This window comes from Penicillium canescens (assembly GCF_028828765.1).
Source record: "Penicillium canescens strain IBT 15451 chromosome Unknown utg000001l_segment0_segment0, whole genome shotgun sequence".
In the NCBI taxonomy this organism is placed as follows: Eukaryota; Fungi; Ascomycota; class Eurotiomycetes; order Eurotiales; family Aspergillaceae; genus Penicillium; species Penicillium canescens.
The window spans coordinates 1,986,313-2,010,255 of record NW_026703963.1 but is presented as its reverse complement, the minus strand read 5'-3'; the positions used below and the strand labels follow the sequence as shown (position 1 = coordinate 2,010,255).

The window sequence follows — 23,943 nt, the reverse complement described above, 5'->3', positions numbered from 1 at the left end:
ATATAAAAGCTAAGAAAAGGACCAAAGCAAGCGTCCACAAACCAAACCCACAAGAATCCCCAATCCATCCCAAAACAAGACCATAGAAAGAATAACGACTGAAATCGAAACTAAAACATGCCCTCCATATCCAAATCCAAAAACTCAGGATTCCCAACAGCCATATCAGCAGCATTAAGCACATCATCAATAGCATCCAGTCCAGCACCACCAGCATCAAGCTCCATATCCTGCGCAACACCAATACCCCCATCCATGCCAGCCGCAGCAGCAGCTGCCGCCGCCTTATCGAGCATCTGATTAATGTTATCAGGGTCATCTTCACCAACCGCATTCCCGGTAACATCCGCAGCAGACGGCTCCAGATCCATGCGATCATGTCCCTCAACACCAAGATGCATATTCTGAATTATATTGCTAACATCAATATTCGAAACCTGCGACGGAGGTGCCATCAGCATGTTGACCCGGCGCCAGAGGCGCACGACGACTTCCGCGCGGAGCGGGTCTTTCTCGGAGAGTTTGGGAACGTTTTCGTGGGCGAGGGTTAGGGCGTCGCGGAGGGTAAGGATCGGGCAGCGGGGCGGTGATTCCTTCATGGGATCGATGGGGTGGTAATTGTTCTGGTCGACGGCGAAGGATTCGGTCATTGGTGCGCAGATGATCGTCGTTGCGATATCCAGCGCGACGTGTCCACTGCCTGTTGTTTCTGATTGGTGTTTTACTTCGTCGATTATGGAGGCCAGCACGCGTGTTGCGCCTAGGATGCGGATTCCGGCTAGGATCTGGCGGTGCGTGTAGGCGTGTGGTGCTGCGCTTATTTCTGGGTTAGAGCTCCAGAGGATTAGGGCTTGCAGGGTGCTGCGGATGCTGCCTACTAGGCCGCCGGCTGTGTGTGAGGTCCAGGTGTCGAGTTCGGTGCGGTGGCTGCTGCCGACGCGGCGGAAGGAGAGGTAGGGTTCTAGGGCGTCCAGGATTGGTTTTATATCTGTGCGTGATTGGTTGCGGGTGCGCACGTTTTTAAGTTGTTCTTCGAGGGAGCGGGCGGTTATGTTTAGGACTGTTTGATGGATTGCTTGGGCTTCGCCGGAGATTGAGTTTGGTTTCACTAGGGAGTGGAGGGTTTTCAGAGGGATTGTTGGGTCGGTTTCTGATTCCCAGATGTGGTTGCCCAGCCATGTCAAGGCGACTACCAGGGATGGGAGGAGGAAGGGTTCGAGGAGATCTATGTTGTTGTTAGTTGGATGTGTGCGACCGGTGAGAAATTCTTACATTCGAATCCGCCTTTCAAGGTATCGAAGTCCAGCTTTCCAGACTCGCATGCCCCGAGACTTTGATCGAAGAGTGTCGTGACAAGCATGTAGAATTCATGGGGACTGCAAGTAGACATGGTCTCTTCACTGATGCCTTCGGCGATGAACAGAGCTCCGATCCATGCGCCGAGGTCTTTGTTCTGTTTCTCGCTCAGCTCGCTCAGCTTCTGGGTACATGCGCCCCGGTCCATAAGCTTCAACAAGAAAGAGTCATTGCTGGAGATTCCCATATCGGATGGGCTCAAGTCATAGCGGTACTTGAAGGCTAGAACTAGCAGCAAGATACTACCAAATTCGTCATACACAGGCTGATTTTCGCCTTGGTCTTCGTCCCATTTCCAAGAATCAAGGATAGAACAGAGAGGTTGCAAGACCTGCTTTGTGGTTCGGAAAAGCAAGATGGCGTCCAAGGTCTGTGGGCGACGCGAGAGCGAGTTGCAGATGTTTTTTAGAGTCATTGTCTCTTTCTGATGGCATAAACTATGCATGACCTTGGGAGTATCAACATGGAGGATCCTAATTTAATATGTGGGACGACATACCTCGACCACTGCACCAACAATAGCACCCGCATTACCCTCCATCGACTCAATTTCGCCAATAAGCTGCTCGGCACGTTCATGATTGCTGCTGATCTGCGAAATGAGGTCATCCTTCACATAAGGACCACCACCAGGTAAAGTCTGCATGGGATTCTCTCCGAGAAGCTGCTCAATGCTCGATTCTTGGATGAGCTTGTGCGATGCACAGGCAAAGAGGAACTCCTGGCGGGCATCTGATAGAACACTGCTACCTTGCATGGAGAACATTTGGGAGAAAGAAGGGAAAGCGTTGGGGTTGAGGCGGCTCAGGGCTTGACTGATGCACATTTCCATGGAGATTGGAACCATTGACGCTGCTGAAATGGCTGCGAAGAACACTGGTAGCTTGTTCACCAGGAAAGATCGGAAGAGGAACATTGTTCGGCTGGATTCATTTCGGTATACGCCATTGGATAGGACGTCGAAGGCAGCCGTGATGATCTCCTCGATGAGGACTTCATTGTGGCCCTGTAAGTAGTTAGTCAATGTTCAATGTGTACTCCAATATCTCCCAAACTCACCTGATATCTGTTGGTAAGGTAATTGATCAAGATAGTATCATCCACCAAAGGACGCCCAACAACCTGCAACCAGTCAGTTAGCCACAACCCCAAATCCAAAAGCAAAACACAGAAGCGCCTACCATAGAGTTAATATAAACATAGAGACCAGCTCTAGTATTAACAACTGGCCCATCCATAACCCCAGCCTCAAACTGAAGCGCCCGAACATTCATCCCATCAATACCAGAATGATCCAAAGCCTTAGAATTGGCATTGGCATTATTACTAGGCTGATCAGGAAACAGCCCAAACCCCTTCTGCAACTCCTCAAGCCGATGCCTCAGCGGCAAAGAAACATCAACACAAAGCGGCAAATAAGCCGCAAGCGCCTGGCCCAGCTTATTCTTCAACCGGCGATCGAAATCACTAGAAAGAACCTCAAGACCCTTCCCGGTCCCCGAAAGCGCAGCTAGCAAAATTCCCAGCGATTCGAACAATGAAACAGCATCGGGTTCACCCATCAGTCCCCCGCTCTGCGTTGACACATCGAGGCTGCGCTGGTGCCATGCGACTAAGGCGATGATCCACTCAATTGTCGCATTGTAAATATCCGCTGCTTCGGAACTAGTCTTCGGGATTGAAGCCGTCGATATGAACATCATGATATCCTGCACGACTTTGATATCGGTCATAAGAGTCGATCGATCACCACCAACACGCTTAGCCGACACATCCCTTTCCCCTTCCTTCTGGTTGGAGTTGGAGTTGGAAATACCATTCAAAATAGAAGAATGCCTCAACAACCCCCTCAACGCAGAGGAAACCTTCACCAGCCCAACCCTGCACAATCCATCGACATACAACGGCAGAAGGGGGTCCCAGGCGATGCGCGCATCAGCGCGAGACTGGAGCAAAAGATCGAGGAGGGTATTTTCTTTCACGGGGATGCGCGCTAGCATCAGCTTGGAGAGGGTTGTGAACTCGTCTATATCTATTCGGGTTGATAGACATTGGTGTAGGAATGTTTGCCATTGTTCGGGCGGGGTCTGCGCCTTTTCTTGTAGCATTGTTGTCTCCTGGACATGCGATTTCCCTCCAATTTAGTACAGTGTAGGTGGAGATGGGTGTTATTTTGGGGGCATTTTTATAAAAAATGTGGTTTGGTTTGGTATTTGGTTTGGTCTGGGGATAGCTTGGGGAGCTAAAGTGATGATTGTTAAAGGTCACGTGGAGATAGTTACTAATATACCACACGTGATCGGTGGTTTTGGTTGGTGGTTTGGTGGCCTGAGGCGGTAAAGTTGGAGGAATTCCGCTGTTGCGTTTCATAGGTGCATGGAAATAATTGTGAGTACGACTTGTCAGGCCTAAATGTCAGGTTTTTAAGGCGTTCCACTAATGATGGAGTGATGAGTGATTGCTTAATAGACGTTCAGATTCAATCTCAAAATGCAAGGCTTTACTGCTGTCTACGATTTACTATGCAAAATATTTTGAAATGATCATTCAATTTCATTATTGTCATGCCGATCCCAACTGCAGACCCAAAAAAACGGCGATGCTCAAGTGGGGATATCAATCAAATGCAGCAGAAGGGGAAAAACCAGCGCCTCTATCCGTAACCCGCTCGAAAGGTAAAGAAAAGCTATAAACAAAGAAAATGCATCAAAGCCGCCTCTCATCAAGAGAAGACAGAAATCATCACAACGGGGGGTGAACTGATCTACCACCAGTCACCGTGGTCCTTCATGGCCTCAGCGACCTTGGTGAAGCCAGCAATGTTGGAGCCAGCAACCAGGGAAGGAAGAACACCCTCGGCGGGGGTGACGTACTCCTTGGCGGTAGCGAGACCGTTGTTGAAGCAGTCCTCCATGATGTTCTTGAGACGGGAGTCGACCTCCTCGCGGGTCCAGTTGACACGGGCGGAGTTCTGGGCCATCTCGAGTCCGGAGACGGCGACACCACCGGCGTTGGCGGCCTTACCGGGGGCGTACCAGATGGCAGCGGCGCCGGGGTTGGCGTCACGGTGAGCCTCGAAGATGTCGATGGCCTCCTGGGTGGAACCCATGTTGGAGCCCTCGGCGATGAACTTGCAGCCGGCGGCGATCAGGGCCTTGGCCTCGTCGCCGGAGACCTCGTTCTGGGTGGCGGAGGGGAGGGCGACATCGATGCGTCCGGCGATGTTGGTCCAGGGACGGGCACCAGGGATGTACTTGAACTTGGAGGCGAAGGCGGCCTGGGTGGCGAGCTCGGAGATCTGCTTGCGCTCGACCTTGATGGCGGCGATGGTGTTGATCTCCTCGGGGGTGAATGAACCCTCCTCACCCTTGAGGACGAGGGCACCCTGGGAATCGGAGAGGGAGACGACGGAACCGCCGAGCTCGATGACCTTCAGGGCGGCGTACTGGGCGACGTTACCGGATCCGGAGATGGCGACGCGCTTGCCGGCGAAGGACTCCTTGCCGCCGGTGGCGTGCTTGATCATGTGCTCGGTGTAGTAGACGACACCGTAACCGGTGGCCTCGGGACGGATGAGAGAACCACCCCAGCTGCCACCCTTGCCGGTGAGGACACCTTCCCACTGGTTGCGAATCTTCTTGTACTGGCCGAACATGAAGCCGACCTCGCGGCCGGTGACACCGATGTCACCGGCGGGGACGTCAGTGTCGGCGCCGATGTGCTTGCAGAGCTCGGACATGAAGGAGACACAGAAGCGGCGGATCTCGTTGTCGGACTTGCCCTTGGGGTCAAAGTCGGAACCACCCTTACCACCACCCATGTTGAGGCCGGTCAGGGCATTCTTGAAGATCTGCTCGAAGCCGAGGAACTTCAGGATGGACAGGTTCACCGAAGGGTGGAACCGGAGGCCACCCTTGTAGGGACCAAGGGCAGAGTTGAACTGGACACGGTAACCGCGGTTGATTTGGACCTGATGAGGTTAGAAGGGGTCAAAGGCAACTCAATGGATTTGGTCTTACCTGACCCTTGTCATCCTCCCAGACAACACGGAACTGGATGACACGCTCGGGGACGGAGACAACCTGGAGGGCCTTGCGGTACTCGGGCTTCTTCTGGAAGAGAGTGGAGTTCTCAAGAGTGGAGGCAAGCTCTGTCGGGATTGTCAGCTGAGTCACCCCGAAATATGGGACCACAACCCGAAATTGCCGATGCAAAAGCGATTAAAAGCCGATAGAGGGGCAGAGGGTAGAGGGGCATTGGGAGGGGAGACAAAATTGTGAAAGGCACATACCCTTGTAGGCCTGCTCGAATTCGGGCTCGAAGGGAAGGTTCGACATCATTGCGTTTGGAATAATAACTCTTTTTATAATTAAATATAGGAGGATGAGAGAGATGGCAAGGCTGAGTCCCAAAGCAGAGTGAGTGAAGAAACAAGAGAAGAGAAGGAGGAATCTACAATTATATACCGGAGCTGGAGGGTGGAGAAGGACTACCGGAGTCGGACGAGAGATTCCGGACACGGGGAAACAGGAACACTATGGACTGAGTGTATAGTAGACAGAGTACGGAGTAGAGTGGTACGGAAGAACAGTATAGAGAGTCCAATGATTTCCGTGGAAGAGATGGTCCGATGGTCGGGGGACAATTAGCTTATGGTTTAAGGTCACAGAATTGGGCTTATCTATGGGGCAAATCCACATCCCTGCCACTAATAAGTCAATTCTTATTACTCGACTGCCATTACTACTCTATTTTGCACGTCCAATCACAGTGATATCTGGCTTCCTATTTCTTCCTTACTGGATTTGCCTCTTCCGTGTTCACTTCGCACGGCATCGGTCGTCTCCGACATGGGCAAAACTTTCTACAGAGTAGACATTTTAGAGACCTATACCAATGACATATTCAAGCAGATCCTACATAATGAAGAAAAGAGTCGAATTGAAATGCATGATGCGTCGAGGACAGATCTCCCAATGTCCCAGTTACATCCCGCCACCAGCTGCCCACTTCGGCAGTGTAGCTCGGCAATGGTCACGTGCCTCATACTATACCGCAAACGGTCAAGTGGCCCACCGAACTTATCTGATCGACCTTTTTATGTGCAAACACATTTGACTCACACTTTAATAGATCTATATACCACTGGTCAATGCTTTATCTCTATAGATGACATACTCCAATCCCTTCCCCCATATGCTCACCCCACCGGAATAACGGAAACCAATTGAGGGGTAACTCAAATCTGATCTGTGCTCTCGTGCTACACTTCTATATCTGTCTACCGTTGGACAGCATACATGTATTAAAGAAAGTTCCAGTAACTGCCCGCCTAAAGGTCATCACCGTCCCTGAGCCCTGGGTCCCGACTCCAGGGTAAGCTCACAGCCGTGGGGGTGCTAGGGTCAGGCACACAAGGGCCCGAGGGCCCGCATTTGACTTTCAGAGGGGCCCCGATACTCGGCCGGAAGCAATCCATGTCAGATTTACTGTACAATAGTATCTACGTGGCGCCCTCATGATCCCTGTTCCTATGACTGGAAAATAAGCTAATCAGTAAGTTAATTGGCGGCTGCCGCGTCCAAACTATTCCTATACATGCTCCGTATATGGAGTGAGGATCATCCAACGCACTGCACATCCCCGTACCCAAGCGCAACTTCGCCACTGTGCATCCTGCCTGCATGCCTGTACTGCACATATGTAAAGTAATTGATCGCCCGGCTCCTGCAGCACACCAACCAATCCGGGGAATGCCCGCTCCATCACTCCTGCAAAAGGACCAAAAAAAGGGCGGGGATTTCCCCACCGCTAGTTTTTGAGAGTTTACCATGTGCCGTTGCGGGTGTGAGTTGCTCACCGGAAGGCCATATGGAGACGGGTGTTTTATCACACGGACCATCCTCCGTCTTACTCGTTTGGCCGGATGAAATTGGTCTTCGGTGTGCTTGTGCTTGCATATGGGATTTTGGGACACATGTGACACGTGGAACGGAGAGAGGATGGGGACCCTCTAGCACCGTAGCACAGGTGGGATTCCCTTTGCAGATCTGGAAGCTTATTTTGTTTCTAGGGCTTCTAGGTTCTGGTTTGAGTTAGTCCCGTCCCTGGTTGCCCCCCGCAAGGAACTGCATGTGCATTGGTCTTATCAATCTCGGGGATTTGCGGGGGCTTTTTTATTTGAATTTGCACTACCACGTAGTTGCAGCTGGGATTGTATATATGCAATGTTAAATAGACTTGGTCTTCCTGCTTGTGTTGGGGTTTTGTTCTTCGTGAACTAACTTTCCGATGCGCATCATAGGGCTGAGCCGGTTATGTATATGAGAATATGCTGATGTTGATGCTAGCCATGCTATGTAGTTCCTTTTGAATAAAGAATAAGCTTTCTCTAGCGCCATCGTCATTGCCTTTGGCTTTGATGCCATCAACGAAAGCCTATACTATATACCAAGACTCCAAACCCGTTCCAAAACTAAGCAATGTGAAAACTGTCCCTCACGTTGGATAGCTTGGTAAATCTGAATATACTTTCTAGAACTTATCTTCTTGTAAGGCGCACAAACAGTATTCCACCTTGAAGCACTAGAGAGACACCACCCAGTATCAGCTCACAAATAAGTCCATAGAAACAAATGTGAACAGAGATAAGTAACGACAAGTACACCTCACGTGTCTATTATCAGACCATACACTATTCCAGATAACTGTCCCTGCATAAAACAATCCCAGCAAATGCACCTGCGTCACATCATCACGTCACCAGATCTAAAATCACAACAGTCGTTATATCAGCCGCCTGGGCAGCCATGGGTCTGCCTTACCCACATAGATACTGCACCTGCTAGATCGCAAGCCAGACTCAATATCCATAGATCTAGATCCCATTCTTCACGATCCACATGGATCAAACCTACCATAGAGCCTCAGCCCCACACAGACACAGACCACCCAGCCAACCTTGGAACACCTCAAGCCACATCAAACCATAGCAACAATCAAACCCATTTATAATTACTAAATACGTTACTACTGTACATACACAGTAAAAGCCATAACCCCCTAAACGCCAAGCCGGGAAGCTAAAACGGGTGGATAGGCCAAACCCGATGGCATCGGCGGACTCCGCAACGGGCATTTCCCGCAACCAGGAATGATAATCGGATGGCTATTGTCGGTCCTTGTTTCCCTATCATTGATACCCCGCGTTTGGGTGTCATTGCCTTACTTGAGATCTACGTTTTATTTACTGTTTGAGGTGGGTTGGGATGGAGTGGTCGTGGTCTGATCGTTTTGCTTGCTCCGGTTTATTTGCGTTGTGGCGGGGATTTCGAATGTCTACAGGGGCGGTAGGAGGATATAGAATGGTTTGTATGTCATTTGGATTTCTCTTTCTGGGTTGTGTTCGTGATTGCCCGATGTGGTAGGTGGCTCGAGTTTGGTGTTTAGAGATGGTGATCGTTTGTGTTTTGAACCGATCGATTAACTCTCTCAAAGCGTAAAGTATCCGTGTATGGATATACTGGAGTTCGGCAGTCTGGGTTCTCTTCCCGTTTCGTCATCTTTGAACACATGTTTTTCACCACATTGTTAGTATTATTAGGTTAGTAAATTGCATCGACTGAGAGGTTCTGAAGTTCTCTATCAAGATTATTGACACTATGAGTTTCTGTGTTCCCATAACCCGATCAACAAGCATTGAACAAGGTCGACATGGCATTCTAGCGCCAGCGGGACACGACATATAGCGGTCAGAACGAACCCCATGCTTCCTGCATACTTTTCGTCTGTGGCTAATGCGTCGACCCTCAGAGCCAGAGGTGTACCTGCACGATTTTATCAGTATCCGATCGCGGGGTCTTCATCTCCCCAACCACCAAGTGCAGTGCCTCGCTTCTGATCAACCGACTATGCATACTGATTTGAAATACCATAATACCATGAGCGACCGATTGAATCATTTTGTTTCAGAGACTGGTGTGCGGTTATCCGACCGATAAAATCATTGGGCAGCAGCGCAGAGACTTGTCATGCGCGTTGTTCATCGTTCACCTCCTGTTAAAGTGGACCGAAGACATTGTCGCCAAGTGGATTGGAGGGTTGGGTTGTGGCTATGCTGTCTGCCAAGTATGGACGCGTCGTAGGTCGAACAGATTGCATTCTTGAACCGTGATCTCCCAAGAATCGAAACGAATATTTCAGCCATGGCGTCAGTTTCACTCTGACTTGGCGATGGGACCGGTTTTTGTGCGCGACTGCAAAAACGGGTTGGTGCGCTCGGCGTTAGCAGAACGAACCCTCTTCGCTGGTTCGTGTGGTGAACCCTGGACATTGAACCACCCCTAATTATGCATGCTGAATTCGAGTCGACGTCGCATCGCAATACCTCGGTATAGCATCCGTGGCCAAAACACATCACTAGCAGGGGCACCTTCGGTCCTTTAGACCACTTGGTCGATATGGCTGGCTGATTCGACTGGAGGTTCAATATGCACAGCAGCACAGGTCATATCTGGATAAAGCGCCGACATCTGTCATATTACAGGAGTGGATCTGGTGAACTCCATAGGTGGCGAACGGATATGGCGGAGAACAGAAAGCAGAGATAGGATCGGATGCCTCGGATTGAGCATTTAAATGGATCACGATGAATATGCACGCAACATGAAGAAAAACAAAGTACCAAATTGCCTCTCTAACCCCTGGCCCTAGCGTCACTATGGCATGCAGATGACCCAGAACCCCAGAAAAGGAGAGCCGAATGAAAGCAGGACATGTGCTGGAACTGGAGACCTCCCTAAAGATCAGCTCTGTCATTTCTGATCTGGGATCTGGCGCGATCGGAAGCTGGTCCCCGCTATAGGGGGCTCTAGCTGGTCCCTGCGTTGGGAGACTGGGATGGATTGGGATGGGAGGATGGGATTAGTGCTTTGTCTTATTGTCCGCCCCTGACAGAGCTGAAGACAAATCGGCTTACTGACAGCCGAAGTGGGTTCGGGGTTTCTCGGTCTCCTGCACGCGATATCCAAGACCCGTTTCTGTCGGAGTATACAGCTCACTTTTATCCATTCTGACACTAACTTGATACGCCACTCCGGAGATGATCTATTGTTAACTTGCGACTGGCCGGATTCAATGCAAACTGCACACTGCAGGACACATGGTAAGTATAATTGGCGACCATCGGACCAGTTATCCTCTCAGTTTGTGGTACAATGAAAGGATGGTGTCCTCGTGGGCTGCGATTCCAATCATGACTAGGCGCCTTGCAGCCAGTCCGGGTTAGATTGAATAACTCGGCGCCAGTTGAAGAACCCCTTTTCCTTAAGAGACACAGTAAAGTAAGTCTGGTCATATGTAAAGATGCCGGAAAGGAGAAAGGTAAGAAATTAGAATCGACGCCATCTCGATTGAGGTAGCCAATCAGAGACGGAAAGTGAGATCTGTATAAGAGTACCAGGGATGTAACAGCATATCACTCCCCAGTAGGAATAAATAATATTTAGCGGGCCTTTTGCCTAGATCGATCATGTCTCCACCATTGACCCGTGGACAAGCAGATCTCAGGATTGGCCTGACCGGATAGACCCGTCGTGATGGATCTGATTCAAAAAATACTCCGTTATACTGTATTCTCTCTTTCTCTCTTATTAGACCCCCATTTCTCTTCTATGAATGTTCCAGAATATTTCTTACTCTTCCCTCCCTTTGACTGATTTCTTTCCCTTCGCGGGATTCAAAATGTACGTCCTTTTAGTACTGCATTGAACATCCCTCCTCCCCCCATGGTCCCCTAATGTCCAACAAGCAACCTCGACGGGCCATCAGGGACCTGTTCCGTTCTACCCCTATCTCTTCTCGCCTCCTTCGTCGAGGTAGGGATTATTTTTCCAAGTAACCACTCCCCTTCTCCACTACCCCTCGTGTTCACAGACCTCATTGCAAGTGCAGCTCGGGGCACCGCAATCGACCCCACTGGATTCCCGGAACGAGGCGCAGTCCCGAACAGAGAGAGGAATTACCACAGCTAAGCAACTATCCAGACACGTAGATCCTCCATCCATGAACTCCCATCAATTCGACCCGGCCACCATGATCGGTCTGGCCGGAGCCTCCCCAAGAACGGACGACAACTTCGATATCTTCGAATGGTACCCCGGCTACCAGAGCTGCCAACGATACTTTCTAGACCACGCCCAACACAGCGTCCCTGTCCAGGCCCTCTCCGCATTCTTGAACATCCGACTCCCCTTCCAGCGCCAACCGAACCCCGTCTTTAACTCGACCTCGCCATCCTCGTCTTCCTCCGCCACCCACATCCCTCCAGCCGGCTCACAACCCCCCGGCCCGCCCTCGGTCTCTCTGATCCCCTACATCCGCCGCCTAGTCGCAACTGGAATGGACTTCCCAGGCGTGCTGCACGGCTTCTTCGGCGACGACTGGGGCAGCGGCGTGGGCCCATTGCACGAGCAGGAACGGCGCAATTATCTTTTCGCCGCGAAGAGCGGGGGTTGGGCTTCCGTCAAGAAAGACTACGATATCCCGCCTCTGGAGACCATTCCCTTTTTGCGCCCTTTACAGAGCCCCTCGGACGCAGAGATCGAAGCAGCTGAACGCTCTTGGAGTGAATGGCTCGCTATGGAGGACTGGATGGTTGGACCCCGGGCGCCTGATATTCTCCATGACTCGTCCTCGCAGAATTCACGGCCGCGCAGTGCACGCGGGTGATAGCTCCGCCTTGTTTCTTTTTTCTTTTCTCTTGTTGTCTCTCTTTCGAATCTGACTGTCTTCACATTGGGTCGGCGACTTGGCGTCCTCTGTGCCCCATTTGGTCTTCACATCTAGCGATTCTGTCTTTGTCCATTGTCCAGCGGCTTTATTCTTTCCAGCATTATACGGAGATCCTGGGATTGCCATTTGCCCTTTTTTTCTTTTTCTACTTGCAAGGGGTTTCCCGGAATATACTAGATCTGGATGTATGCTATGTACCTATACCTCTCTTCAAAATCGCATCCAAGCCATATCCTCAACGCGAGCCACAGCGGCATCTCGACCCGGTACTATCGGATCCGATATCCATTACGAACACGAGACCAGACCATTGATTGGTAACGAAGCCTCCACAGAGGGGAATTAAAAAAAAATATATTAAAAATATTAAAAAGATAAAAAAAAAAAAGGAAAATGAAAAAAAGAGCCATAAAATACTGTCGCCCGGAAATCCTCCTGGAAAATGTTTATAATTGAAATACGTGGGAATAGCGGCAACTCCAAGCGCACGTCATCCCGGCCGACTGAAGTAACGCCGGCCCTATGGGGAGAGAAAGAGAGCGAGAGGAAAAGGAGAAAAAGCCGACAAACCCCAACGTCCGTACCAATATCTGCTCCGTCCCGTTACTTGTCTTTCCACCATTTCCCCCACCGGTTTGCGCTATTCCGCTGTGGACACCCCAGATCCAATCCGATAATCACCCGTAGATGGCCATCCCTTGGACGTAGTGGATCGAGGCTTTTTGGTAGATTGTGACTTGGGGCCGTCTCTTTCCTTACCGTGGACTTGACGGGAAATCGAGATACGAGAGATATAGTTAGAAGGCCAGAGCGATGGATGTGGAGGGTCAGGCCAGGTACAATCGAGGGGATCGAGGTTTACACTGGGCGGGATGACCCATGTGAAATCATCTGACCTGAAGTTGGACGTCAAGGATAAATTGGGTAGGAACCTTAAGAGTGTCCACCCTGGGCTATTTTACACTTTTACTTTCCAATTAATTGCCTTTTTTATTTGATATATTTCCAATTATTTCCCCCCTTCGACTACTGTATATGGTTTCTCGGAGTATCACCGTAAGCAAGGAAAACCACACCCAGAAATGTAGGAGATAACTTACCAGGCTTGATCGCAAAGAATATTTTCCTCAAAATCTCCGTCGATCTAGATGGATCGCAAGTGTAACCAATAAGGTTATTCTGGCGGCTCGTACATGTAAGGTTTGCCTCAAAAGTCCGAAAACTGTAAATTCACCTGTCGGCAAATCGTGGCGTAGCTGAAAGCCAAAGTCTATTGGCCTCTTAGTTCCGCTAGTGTTAGGCTAAGGCTTGCTTTTGGGTCCCGCTAGTCCTGTCCCTGCGGAGTCCCCTGAATTCCGCGCCGCATGACTGGCGTATATCAGAAAATTCTCCGAGATCACCCTGTTTTTTTTTGGGCCACTTGCGCCCCTAGCGGGGGACTGATTTATTCTTCCGCGTGGCTTTTTTTTGCCCTTTTTACCTGTACGTGTACTAGTCTAGGGGGTTGATCATCATGCACATGCGACACCAGTAAGTCTCTGCTGAGATGATCCAAGTCCCTGAATCCCGTGCAGATCGCAGAACTGCCTGAAACGCCAATGAACCAAGTTTCGGCGGCATGTCAATGCCCGTGCGTGTAAATCAGTGGACTCCTTACTTTGGGGGCAAACATCTGTGCCTTTCTCTGTCCTATCAAGTCCACCAGAATTGATAATACGCCACTGATTAAGTTCCCGGAGGAAATACATGACTCATGTACCCATATGCAAGCCCTGCACCAATATTGAGATCCTGCAGAACGACCTAATCCAAATTGGGAAATAGTAACTTGTAGTTATCCAAGTCGCGGTTATAAAGCTTGGTGTAGAGACCATCGACTGACCGCTACACTTGTACAACAGACTTCTCAAACCCCGAACACCCCAACGCCAGAGCCAAGAAACGCCAACGCGTCATGGTAATCTCACAACCGATCCGTGGACCGCACCCCTAAGGTCCCAGTCGAAATCTTGGGTCGAGCTTCATCGGTTCCAAAACCCACACCTGTTGGTGATTCAGGGTACTGTAAGTTTGGTCCGGAGGAGGAAGCGCGGCCCTAAGCTGGGTAAAGTAATTTAGAGCGGGTTGCCTTGAAACCATGGGTTCAAGGTTCAACGGTCCGGATTGACGCGCTGGAGTTCTGGTTCGTGCGTTTGTGGGATATATGTGGGATATGTGAAACATCGATCGGATATTGGTTCCGCGCTTAAAAGGGTGAAGAATTGGATCTGAAACCGTCTAAAACTGAATCGGGAATAGACGGATGGTTTAATTGTGGCTTTTGTGGCTTTTATCTTGATGTTTGTCTGTTGATACTGTATATTACAAGTTAATTGCTGCTGATATGCATGTATATGTAGAGGCTCAGACAAGATCTGGTTTGCTACAAGGGGGTATTGACGCTTTGATAAATTAAATAGCCGAAAGGAACAGCCAGGAAGCAGATTCATGACTCGAAACTGGGAATGGAAAGTGGAATTCGGAATCGGCTTTCGGCTTAGGAGTCAGCGTTCGCAGCGAGCAGCCAATAGTACCTCTCCCGTCCAATCTTAAGATCCAGGAAGCAGACTCTGAAAGTAAAAAGCAACTGCCTGAACAGGCCTGATCCGAAGGGTCTCGTGTGTCCTTGGTCAAGAAACCAAGCTAGTCGTGCTCTGGATTGAAACCTTGCGAGTTTCGGCTGACTGGACAAGCGTGAGAAAAGTCTTCCTCTTAGACCGAGCCTGTGAGCCGAAAACCAAAGCTCCTTGGGCAAGGGAAGAGTAATTGCCATTTTGAACGGAACCATTTGCCGAGATATGTCGGCTTTTGATCTCTTGCAGCGTCTCTTCTAGGAAACCAGGTCGATCCCAGCAGGAATCTTTCTCTTCATGTTCGCAGACCTGGAAGGGTGTACCCGCAAGATACCAGGAGTGATCGTTCGATAATTGACATGAAGAACCATGAGCATTGCTTCCGTGCTTTTGAGCGAGGAGCTCCAAACTTTGCATAGATGCTGCCATTAAATCGCACCCTTCGAGTAAGCTGTTGCAGGGTGAGGATAACCAGGGTGAGCGCTTTCCGATGATTGCATCGCCCAGATCGGAGCAGAAGAGGCACTTAATATTATTGAGCAGGGATACCCAGGCCAGGCCCTCCTTTTCAAGTGAGCTTTTCTTTAGTTCACTGCTTGGCGAATCCATCACAATGTCTGCAAATTCGTATCCGAAAATTGTGGACACCGTGAGCGGATGCATGTTCGATGCCTTGGGAGATTGGAGGGTTGTCTTTGAGAGATTCACTGAAAATCCCATAATAAGATCGCGGACAGTTAATTCATTCACCTCTGATTCCTCATTCACCTTTGACCTCTCAATGACAAGTGCTCCATTATCACGTAAAACCTGCAACGAGGCAGAAGCAGTGCCAGATGTATCTGGTGCAGCGAAAGGCGGGAATTTATCACTGAATTCTTTGTTTATCGTTTTACAATACGCCAGCAACATGTGATGGAGCACAGAAATTAGTGAGACCAGCCAGGCTCTTTTGGACTTTACATCGTAAAGGACAATTGGCTGTTGAGAGCTACTCGACAGGCATTTGAGGTAGTTTCGAGAGGGGCTAAACCGGATGGTGTTGACTGATCGATCAAGTCTCAAGTTTACCTGAACTCCCAGATTCAATGGAGAAGCGGATTGTGCCAGGAGTTGGAGGTTTGCTCCATTCCAGTGCCAGGTAGTTAGTTTGACCTTTGCACCAGACCATGCCACATTTGGTTCTAGGCGATCGGTGCCTAAGAGGACTTCTGCTTCCGAACACCAGCCCAGTATTGCTGGCGCGGATAACAAATCTTCGAGTGTGGATACTCTTAGCCACTCCTTCTGTATTGCTTGGAGATTAGACACCTGAAGTTGGAAATCGTCCGTGGCGGTTTCCAAGTGCCACATAATCCTTCCATCGGTGTTCTGCTTGATAGGTACAAGTGCGGTCGAGTAGCCCATGAGAACGATGCCATCATTGACCATGATAGGATACTCGACAGCTGCAAGTTTAAGTAGCTGCTTGAAATCCAGCTCGAGCCCTTCACATGGTTGAAGTTGCGGCTCAACAGATGACTGTAATGCAATCACAGCTGAGTCAAAAAGAGGATACCAACATTCCGCAGATGAAGCGAACGATGTGAACGGGGCCAACTTGTTTAGTGATATGGGACGCCCGTCATTAGAGTCATCGCTGATGGTGGAAACGGAAATCTTATGTTGAGCTGCCTGCCGAAATGTGAGGCAAATCCATTCCAAGGCATCTCGTGCCTCGATGGTCTCTGTAGTAACCCACAAGCAGATCTTGGATTTATGGGTCTCAAGTTTGATAGTGCCATCAACTAAATTTATCGATTAGTATCAAGAGAAAGGGTAGTGGCCGTGTTACTCACAATAAAAACCGTCGAATGCTCGGAGGGCTCTCACGATTCCTTGCAGTATATTCGTTCCTATATCTCCAAAAGAGTTCTCGAGAAAGTCACGACAAGATGCCAGTCTGACGGTATTCTTATTTCTCGTCAGAGTCCCTTTATGTGATAGATATGATTCGATGTCACTTGAAGATTCCAAAGAAAGGGGAAGCTCCCAATCGAACTTGAATTCGTGAGCTTCGCCATACCCTGCTCGAACCCCTGGGTCCGGTATGCGGAGTAACTCGACGTAGAATTGATGCAGTGGTCCAACATCTGCCCCTGTGGCAAGCAGGGTCCGGACAGTCTTTTCTTCCTCTGTGTCCCATGTAGAACCTACAGGATGAGCATTGATCACTCTTTGCAGCGCTGCAGTAAGCGCGGTGCCAAAGCTTCCATGCGTAAGCTTCATATCAACATCTGCTCCTGCCCCAAGAAGGGCGTTCACAGCCTTTACTGAAGTAGCAGTAGCCAAAGCACTACCGTAGGATCCATGATGCAAGTTCATATTGACATTGGCGCCGGCTTTGATCAGGGTTTCGATGACTCGGTGGGACGGGTTTGACCGAGAAGCAGCAGCCGCAAGAGCGCTGCCGTGTGCGCCATCTTTAACTTGCATATTGATATTGGCGCCTGCTTTTAAAAGGGCATTGATATTCATGGCAGAGGTTAACTCATCAGGAGCAGCAGCGGCAGCAACAAGGGCACTGCCAAATTCGCCAAACGACAGTTGCATGTTAACATCCGCGCCAGCCTCCAGGATAGCATCGAGACTTTTAGGAAACTGTGATCCGGAAGCAGCAGCAAGGGCACTGCCGTATGTGCCTTGATACAGCTCCATGTTAACATCAGCACCGGCATCGAGAAGAGCTTGGATGTTATGAAGGGAAGGCACAGCAGCGCACAGAGGACTGCCATACGATCCAGTTTTCAATCGCATGTTCACGTCGGCGCCTGCTTGTATCAAGAGTCGAACATTTTTGTTTGAACCTTCTCTAGCGGCAGCAGCAAGGGGACTTCCATATTCGCCCTGCGCCAAGTACATGTTAACAGAAGCGCCAGCCCTAAGAAGCGATTTGACATTTTCAGGATGATGTGACGCTGCAGCTGCACACAGGGCACTACCGTAATTCCCGGTCATCAGTTGCATGTCCACATCTGCGCCTGCTCGTAACAAATGCCGAATGGTTTCGACTGAGCCTGCCCCGGCAGCCGCGGCGAGAACACTGCCATAGACTGGATGGGGTGGTGTAGCATTTGGGTTGCGCAATTCATCCAAAAGAGTACGTATTCGCGGTTTTCCTTTCCCTTCGACGATTGCAATTATGAGATCGTGACCAGGATCAAGTTCATTAGACCAAGTAGGCGGTTCCTGTGAGAATTGTTCCTGTAAAACCGCGTCTGTGGGAATGCCCTAGAATATGAGTCAACACAGTGCCCTATAACATCTCGCAACCCGTCCACAGGTATTGCATCTACCTCATCCTCCGGCATCAAGTTAGATCCAGGCTGTTCTTCCTTCTTGCCGAACGGCTTCCAACGTCGAAGAGCCCTGAAAAGCGAACCCGGTTTGTCATCCTGCAAGACATTTACCCTTGACTTGAAGAGTGGGTTGCGCTTTCGGAGTCTATTTCTGTCACCTTGGCGGGACGAAGATCCATCAATGTATTCAGATCCGTCAAAGTCCGCGTATTCGTCCTCCAGCAGATAGTTTCTTACCCGGCCCTCGAAGTTCGAGAATGGCGACTCCTCACTCCCAGCCATGGTGTATTGAAGGTGAGAATGCGCCTCTGGAGATAATGAACATGATGAAATGCGAGATCATCCGCCTGAGCCTCAGCCTCAGCCTCACTTCGGGCCAGCAGCCCAGTTAACTTCACAGATACGAGACCGTTGCGGAAGTGGAAAAAGATGGCTGGCTAAACTGCAGGTGTGATTGGTGATATCATGGTCTTGGCAAATTCGGGTAAATAGTACTTGTAAGATGGTCATGTTTAGCGATTTCACTTGAGACCTAGGAAGATACAGCCGACGGGGGGCGAGTTTAGGAAGTGGAAGTAGGAAGTGGAAAGAAGGTCAAGAATATGGATGTTTGATAGATGGCAATTACGCATCCATGTCTTGGAAAGAACCAACCAGCCCCCAACCGAGCTTAACAGACTGAGTAGGGACTTCTAGTTCGCAAGGGTCAGGGTTGTCTTCAAAGAAAATCTCAGATCTTATTAGGCAATAAAGACAAGAGTATAAACCCAAAAAATAGCCCGTAGGAAGTTTTGATCCCACAACACCATCGCTAAAAGTAATGCAAAAGGAGTGCGACACAGCCACCAAAATTAAGTACAGAGAATAATAAAAAACAAGGGGTTTGTTTCGGACCTAGAGAAAAGCAAGTGGAGGGGGTATCTCAGGGTAGATTATCGCGGGCTTTTAAAAGCGAAAAGACATTAAAAGCGTACAAGGAAGAAGGGAAGGCCAATGTTAGCGAAAGGCATTATCAGAGTTCATGAATCATTGCTTCGGGTCGAGAGTCTTTGATTGGTATCTGAGATCCTCGACGTCGAATTCGAACTCGAGTTGGATTTTGTGCCGTGCAGGTCGTTTGCGAGAGAGGTTCGGTGGATTTCCTCGGGGAGAGGGAGATCAGGTAGGTGATCGGGATCCGAGACCAGGCTGCGAGGACGGGAAAACACGCCACCTAGAGAAGGATTCTCTTTCTCACGGGGTATTGAGCGGGGATGGGCGCGTGATCGGCGACGATGGCGGCGGAGGTACTCGTTCGGGACGGGGTCGACTTGTTTCTTCACGGCAGGTACAAAGTTGAGGTAGATGGGGAAGATGGCACCGGCGGCGAAAAGTGCCACGAGGACACAGAAAGAATAGGCTTCGCCTTTGTTTAGATAGGCTGCGTAGTTTGCGAAGGGGAAGAAGGTTCCGCCGCTAATTGCCATGGATAACATCATAGCGGCTGTTTTTGTGTGCTGGCCCGTGCCGCGCAATGAAATGGCAAATATGATGCTGAATGTACCGCTTTCGAAGAGGTAGACTAGCATTGCCATGACAATTGCTGCTGAGCCGTTTAACTTCATGCAGAGGACGGCACAGACAATCATGCCGATATAGTTGACCATGAGAATCCAGCGTGGTTTAAGGAACCACTGCGCAAAGGCAGCGAGGAAGCGACCGACGGCAAAGACGCTGTGCCCGATTGTGAGGAAGTCGAAAGGAGTTAGAGAAGAATCTGGGTGTACTGCTTCGACGAAGCGTCCAAGTGTTGTTGAAAATACTTCTTGTCCAGCCACGTAGAAAAATTGGGACCAGATGCCCAGGCCCAGTGTTAGCCAAACGACTGGGATCCCGACTACCTTGGCCATGTTGTCTTCTCGGCGTCTGTTTGCCAATTCTTTCAGATCTTCATCCGAGGCTTCGGGGACCGGCAGATAGCAGAATGCCACTGCTAACAGCACATCGAATAGGGCGATGCCGAGATAAGCCCATTGTACATCGACTAAAGATGCAACATCTTGGACGTTTTTGAAGAGAACTCTTTTGGCCAAAAGGGGTGATAAGACACTTCCAATGGCTTGAACACCCTGTGAAATATTAAGTCGGATCTCTGAATTTTCAAGCGGTCCACAAAGTGCAATGAACGGATTCGCCGCTGTTTCCAAGACCGCCAGGCCAAACCCGACGATAAAATTCGACGTAATGAACGCAGGCGTCGATGTGAGAACAGCCGATGGCCAAAAAATTAGTGTTCCACAGGCATAGATGCACAGGCCGGTCATGAAAGTGGACTTGAATCCCCAGGTTCTCAATACAGGCCCACCAACCAAGAGAGGACCAAGTAAGTATCCACCAAAATAGGCACCGTGAAGTCCCAATGACGACCATGGTCCTAAGTGCACGATAGTCTGGAATTGAGTATTCAGGATATCAAGTAATCCATATGCGAAGCCCCAAAGGAAGAATAGGAGTGTAGTCAAGGCAATCGGAGCAATTGACTCTCGATTATTCAGCTTGAGCATACTTTCGGGATTCTTCATGTTGACAAAGTCAAAGAATGTGATATCAGGCGGGTACGATGTGCTAGTGTTGGTATTTGCTTCTGTGTCTAGCGTCGCTGCTGTTTCAGGATGACCCAAGAAGTCCAATATGTCCATTGGTTCATTGGAGCTGCGAGAGCTGTGCCGATGCGCAAAGACGCTACCGTTGCGAGTTGCTTTAGCTTCGCTCCCAGTTGGGGAAGGCGATGGCAGTCCTAGATCCCCTGGTGCTGCAGCAGGCGATGGCACTGCAATCGGTGTTTCTCCGTTTGCAAAGGGTCCATTTTGCGTGCCATTAGAGGTATCATTGGTGCCTTTGATCAACTTCGGCACAAGACGAGTCACAAGAGGCTTGAGGCTTGGGACGCAACCGCAAATTATCGAGACGTTGACTTCAACAACTGACCACATGAAAGAGAGTGACGCGTACCCTAAAGCCCGTTAGCTCAATCCGCATGTGTTAAATTGGGAGAAATTGGAGTCGTACAGCTGAAGTCCACCCCTCCATAATTCTGAATATGAATAGATTTGACTTCAAGCGAGCGAGAAATGGCAGCTCGTTGGAGAAAAGCAATTCGAATAACATCGACCACGGCCACGAAGAAGCCAAAGGAAAAAGTGATGACCAAAATGACTTTTTGTTTGAAGGGAAGGCGCATTTTCGTCAGGAGCGGCATCGGAAGGAAGAGAATGGCGAGATCGGTGATAATATTTACCGGGGAGGAAGAGAGGTACAAAGTGACAATGTCGGTGCAATGCGCGTTGGGCGGGACGTCGGAAAGAAACACGGCGTTGAGAGGAGTACATTGGAACACATTGATAAACGTCAATGCGAGGCCCGCAGCATTTACAACTCCCAGGGTGACAAAGTTCGCCCATCGAAAGACTTTCTGGTTTCGTGTCAAGGTCAGGTAGAAGACAAGGATCGAGGTTTTGACGGCCATTAAAGCCGGGTTCTGGGAAGTTGTTAGGGAGGCAGTGCAACAAGGGACCATTGGTACTCACGTAGAGAACGGTAAACGCATAGTTGGCCTTGTTAAAAGCGATTTCATCCTCCGGTCTGATCTGATTCGAATGGAGGCCGAGACCTTTCTGCACGGAGAAGAAGAGCGAAAACGAAAAGCCAAAATCGATAATCTGCAGGCGCATTAGCCTCTGAGCCAACCTTGCTGGTTCCCCTGTCCTCTTGTCCATTGTGACTCCATCCCCGGGATCATGCAGGAACTGGGCCGAAGAATCCCACATACCCATGCGACCAACATCAACCAGTCGTGTAACCCAATTTTCCTGACCACGAATATGCGCGAAATGAACCGGAGCGCGACGAAGATACTGGCGAGGATGAAGAAGGTGATTGAGACGCCCAGTGTCGCCGGGCGACGACCCTCCATGACTCCGGTGTGTCCGCGCGGACTAAGTAGCGAGCCCAGGCGGGCGTGCCCAGTTCTACTGTATGGTTTCAATCGCAGGAGGCGGATTAAAAGGAGTCGGCGGCTTCATATTCGCCAGCGACGAGTGGTGAGTGAGTCCGGGGGATATGGGAGGTGAAGAAGACTGAGTTCTGGAGAAGTGGAGAAGGCAAAATTTAGTTTGAGGATCCGGCCGTTTTACCCCGGCTTTGGCCTTTTTCGCGCCAATTGTCGTATCTCACTTGAATGTCATTGTACAGCTTGCTACTATCGTATTGCCAGTCCAACTGGAATTCAGATCTATCTATGTACTTCATTTCCTCTGCCACATCTTGGCGTTCCCTTTCCGTTTTAGTGCTTGCCTTGCCGCTTTTTGCTCACTGAGTAAATCTGAGCACGTCCCTGAGTACCTGGACATGATCACCGATCCTTACATAATCGAAATCGTTGATCATCACCTGAGCACACGATCCACTTACTAATCGCCATCTCAGTAAGTTAACGTAATTCACTACCGAGCGGCCACCACCACCGAGTGGCCACCTTCCCTCTATGTAAATAATTAAAATGCAATTATTTTAACCAAAACACCATTAAATTCAATAAACTAAACTCGAGATCTATTAGGACATGCTGTCAATTTATGACCCTTAACTCCACAAACACTACACGTCGGTAAGGCTCTCGTACGTGGCTGTAAAGGTGCCGGAGCCGATCCTGCCTCACGGGGTATTTGTGCTAAAACTGCTTGCTCCGGCTGTATTGCTAAGGTAGAGACCTCTAAAACTGAGAGGCCTTCTTCGGAAGCTATTTGCCTTCTAGACCGAGTCCTTTTTTGCTTCTTCGTCTCGTTTTTAGCGCGTAATTCGCTTACTTCTTTCTCGAGTAAAGCTGCCGATTGTATTGTGATTTGGCAGGCTTTTAAAACCTGATTTATCGCGGAATTAAGCGGGCTCGGTGGGCTTTTTAGGCGCTGTTTTAGCAAAGCTTTAATTGAGGAAGCTTGTTTTTGTAATTGGACGTAGTTCGACGGCGTCTTTGGCTCCCACTCGCTTCCCTAGCTCGAGGGGGTGTCGGGGTTCGAAGGCAAATATCGAGCTTCGAGATTACTCGATCGGGATTATAAGGCACTAAGCCGGCGGCGGCGAAGCTATTCTTAATATTCTCCGATTTAAATGCCTCGATTCGAGCGGACGGGTAGGCTTTAAGGAAGTCTAGCTTATCGATATAGTTAATTCGAAGACGTATTTTCGATTCGAGAAGCCGAGTATAAGCACGCTTTAATACCGTAAAATAGCTAATATCTAGAGGCTGTAAAAGGTGAGACGAATACGGAGGCATATAAATTACGATAATATTATTTTTTTCGCAAATTTCGTCGAATTTCGGGGTTAAATGACTTCCGTGGCCGTCGAGTTATCAAAAGTCTATACTTCCCTTTCGTACGCGAAGAAGTAGACGGAATAAAGAGCTTTTCGAGCTATCGAAGGCTAATTTCATCGGAAGTCTACCCTTTTCGACTAACCTCGAAGCGCTAATTGTTCGGAAGGCCGTCGAACTAAGACTCGACGAAGACTTTGCCTTTAAAGATCACGCACGGAGGAAGCGCCTACCCCGAGGAATTTATACACTTAATTACGGTAACCCACTCGCGATTTCCGGGTTGTAAAAGTGCTCGCCGACCGTAGTATTCCCTTCTCGTAATCACCTTTGCGGTCGCAATTAAGCCTATTGCGAAACCAGTCTCGTCGAAGTTATAGATATCGTCGGGGTCGATGCCGTTTTGAAGTATCGTTTTTTGGACAAGATTAAACCATTCGTAAATGATTTTTGGGTCTTCACATTTAGCGCGATGATAATCATATCGCCTCGAAAA

General features: G+C 49.5%; 5 protein-coding genes across 5 annotated transcripts; 1 reads left to right on the top strand and 4 right to left on the bottom strand.

Moving 5' to 3' along the window:
• Positions 1-110: 110 nt before the first annotated feature.
• Positions 111-3,515, bottom strand: nut1 (putative RNA polymerase II mediator complex subunit Nut1; the record flags this gene model as incomplete). Its single annotated transcript, XM_058509525.1, has 5 exons — positions 2,538-3,515; positions 2,416-2,478; positions 1,856-2,362; positions 1,273-1,804; positions 111-1,225 (listed from the first exon to the last, which is right to left on the bottom strand). Exons 1-5 carry the CDS (start codon positions 3,462-3,464, stop codon positions 111-113), a joined length of 3,144 nt encoding a protein of 1,047 aa, XP_058378504.1. The 5' UTR covers positions 3,465-3,515.
• Positions 3,516-3,886: 371 nt separating this feature from the next.
• On the bottom strand, positions 3,887-6,043 carry N7446_000757 (glutamate dehydrogenase). The gene is made up of 3 exons (XM_058509524.1): positions 5,648-6,043; positions 5,376-5,506; positions 3,887-5,326 (listed from the first exon to the last, which is right to left on the bottom strand). Exons 1-3 carry the CDS (start codon positions 5,694-5,696, stop codon positions 4,121-4,123), a joined length of 1,386 nt encoding a protein of 461 aa, XP_058378503.1. The 5' UTR covers positions 5,697-6,043; the 3' UTR covers positions 3,887-4,120.
• A 5,375-nt stretch (positions 6,044-11,418) lies between these two features.
• Positions 11,419-12,084, top strand: N7446_000756 (uncharacterized protein; the record flags this gene model as incomplete). The annotated part of the gene is made up of 1 exon (XM_058509523.1): positions 11,419-12,084. The coding sequence occupies one exon, from the start codon at positions 11,419-11,421 to the stop codon at positions 12,082-12,084; it is 666 nt and encodes a 221-aa protein (XP_058378502.1).
• A 2,732-nt stretch (positions 12,085-14,816) lies between these two features.
• On the bottom strand, positions 14,817-18,379 carry N7446_000755 (ankyrin repeat domain-containing protein; the record flags this gene model as incomplete). Its single annotated transcript, XM_058509522.1, has 3 exons — positions 14,817-16,546; positions 16,598-18,029; positions 18,095-18,379. 3 exons carry the CDS (start codon positions 18,377-18,379, stop codon positions 14,817-14,819), a joined length of 3,447 nt encoding a protein of 1,148 aa, XP_058378501.1.
• Positions 18,380-19,116: 737 nt separating this feature from the next.
• N7446_000754 (putative MFS monosaccharide transporter) lies at positions 19,117-22,049 on the bottom strand (the record flags this gene model as incomplete). The annotated part of the gene is made up of 4 exons (XM_058509521.1): positions 19,117-21,089; positions 21,146-21,614; positions 21,664-21,795; positions 21,906-22,049. 4 exons carry the CDS (start codon positions 22,047-22,049, stop codon positions 19,117-19,119), a joined length of 2,718 nt encoding a protein of 905 aa, XP_058378500.1.
• Positions 22,050-23,943: the final 1,894 nt, after the last annotated feature.

What these genes read in the sequence shown, in the direction of transcription:
- N7446_000757 (XM_058509524.1), bottom strand. Translation starts at nt 5,696, where the DNA reads ATGATGTCGAACCTTCCCTTCGAGCCCGAATTCGAGCAGGCCTACAAG. An exon ending in ATTCGAGCAGGCCTACAAGG is followed by an intron (nt 5,507 to 5,647) that starts GTATGTGCCTTT and finishes CAATCCCGACAG; the next exon opens with AGCTTGCCTCCACTCTTGAG. An exon ending in GGGAGGATGACAAGGGTCAG is followed by an intron (nt 5,327 to 5,375) that starts GTAAGACCAAAT and finishes TAACCTCATCAG; the next exon opens with GTCCAAATCAACCGCGGTTA.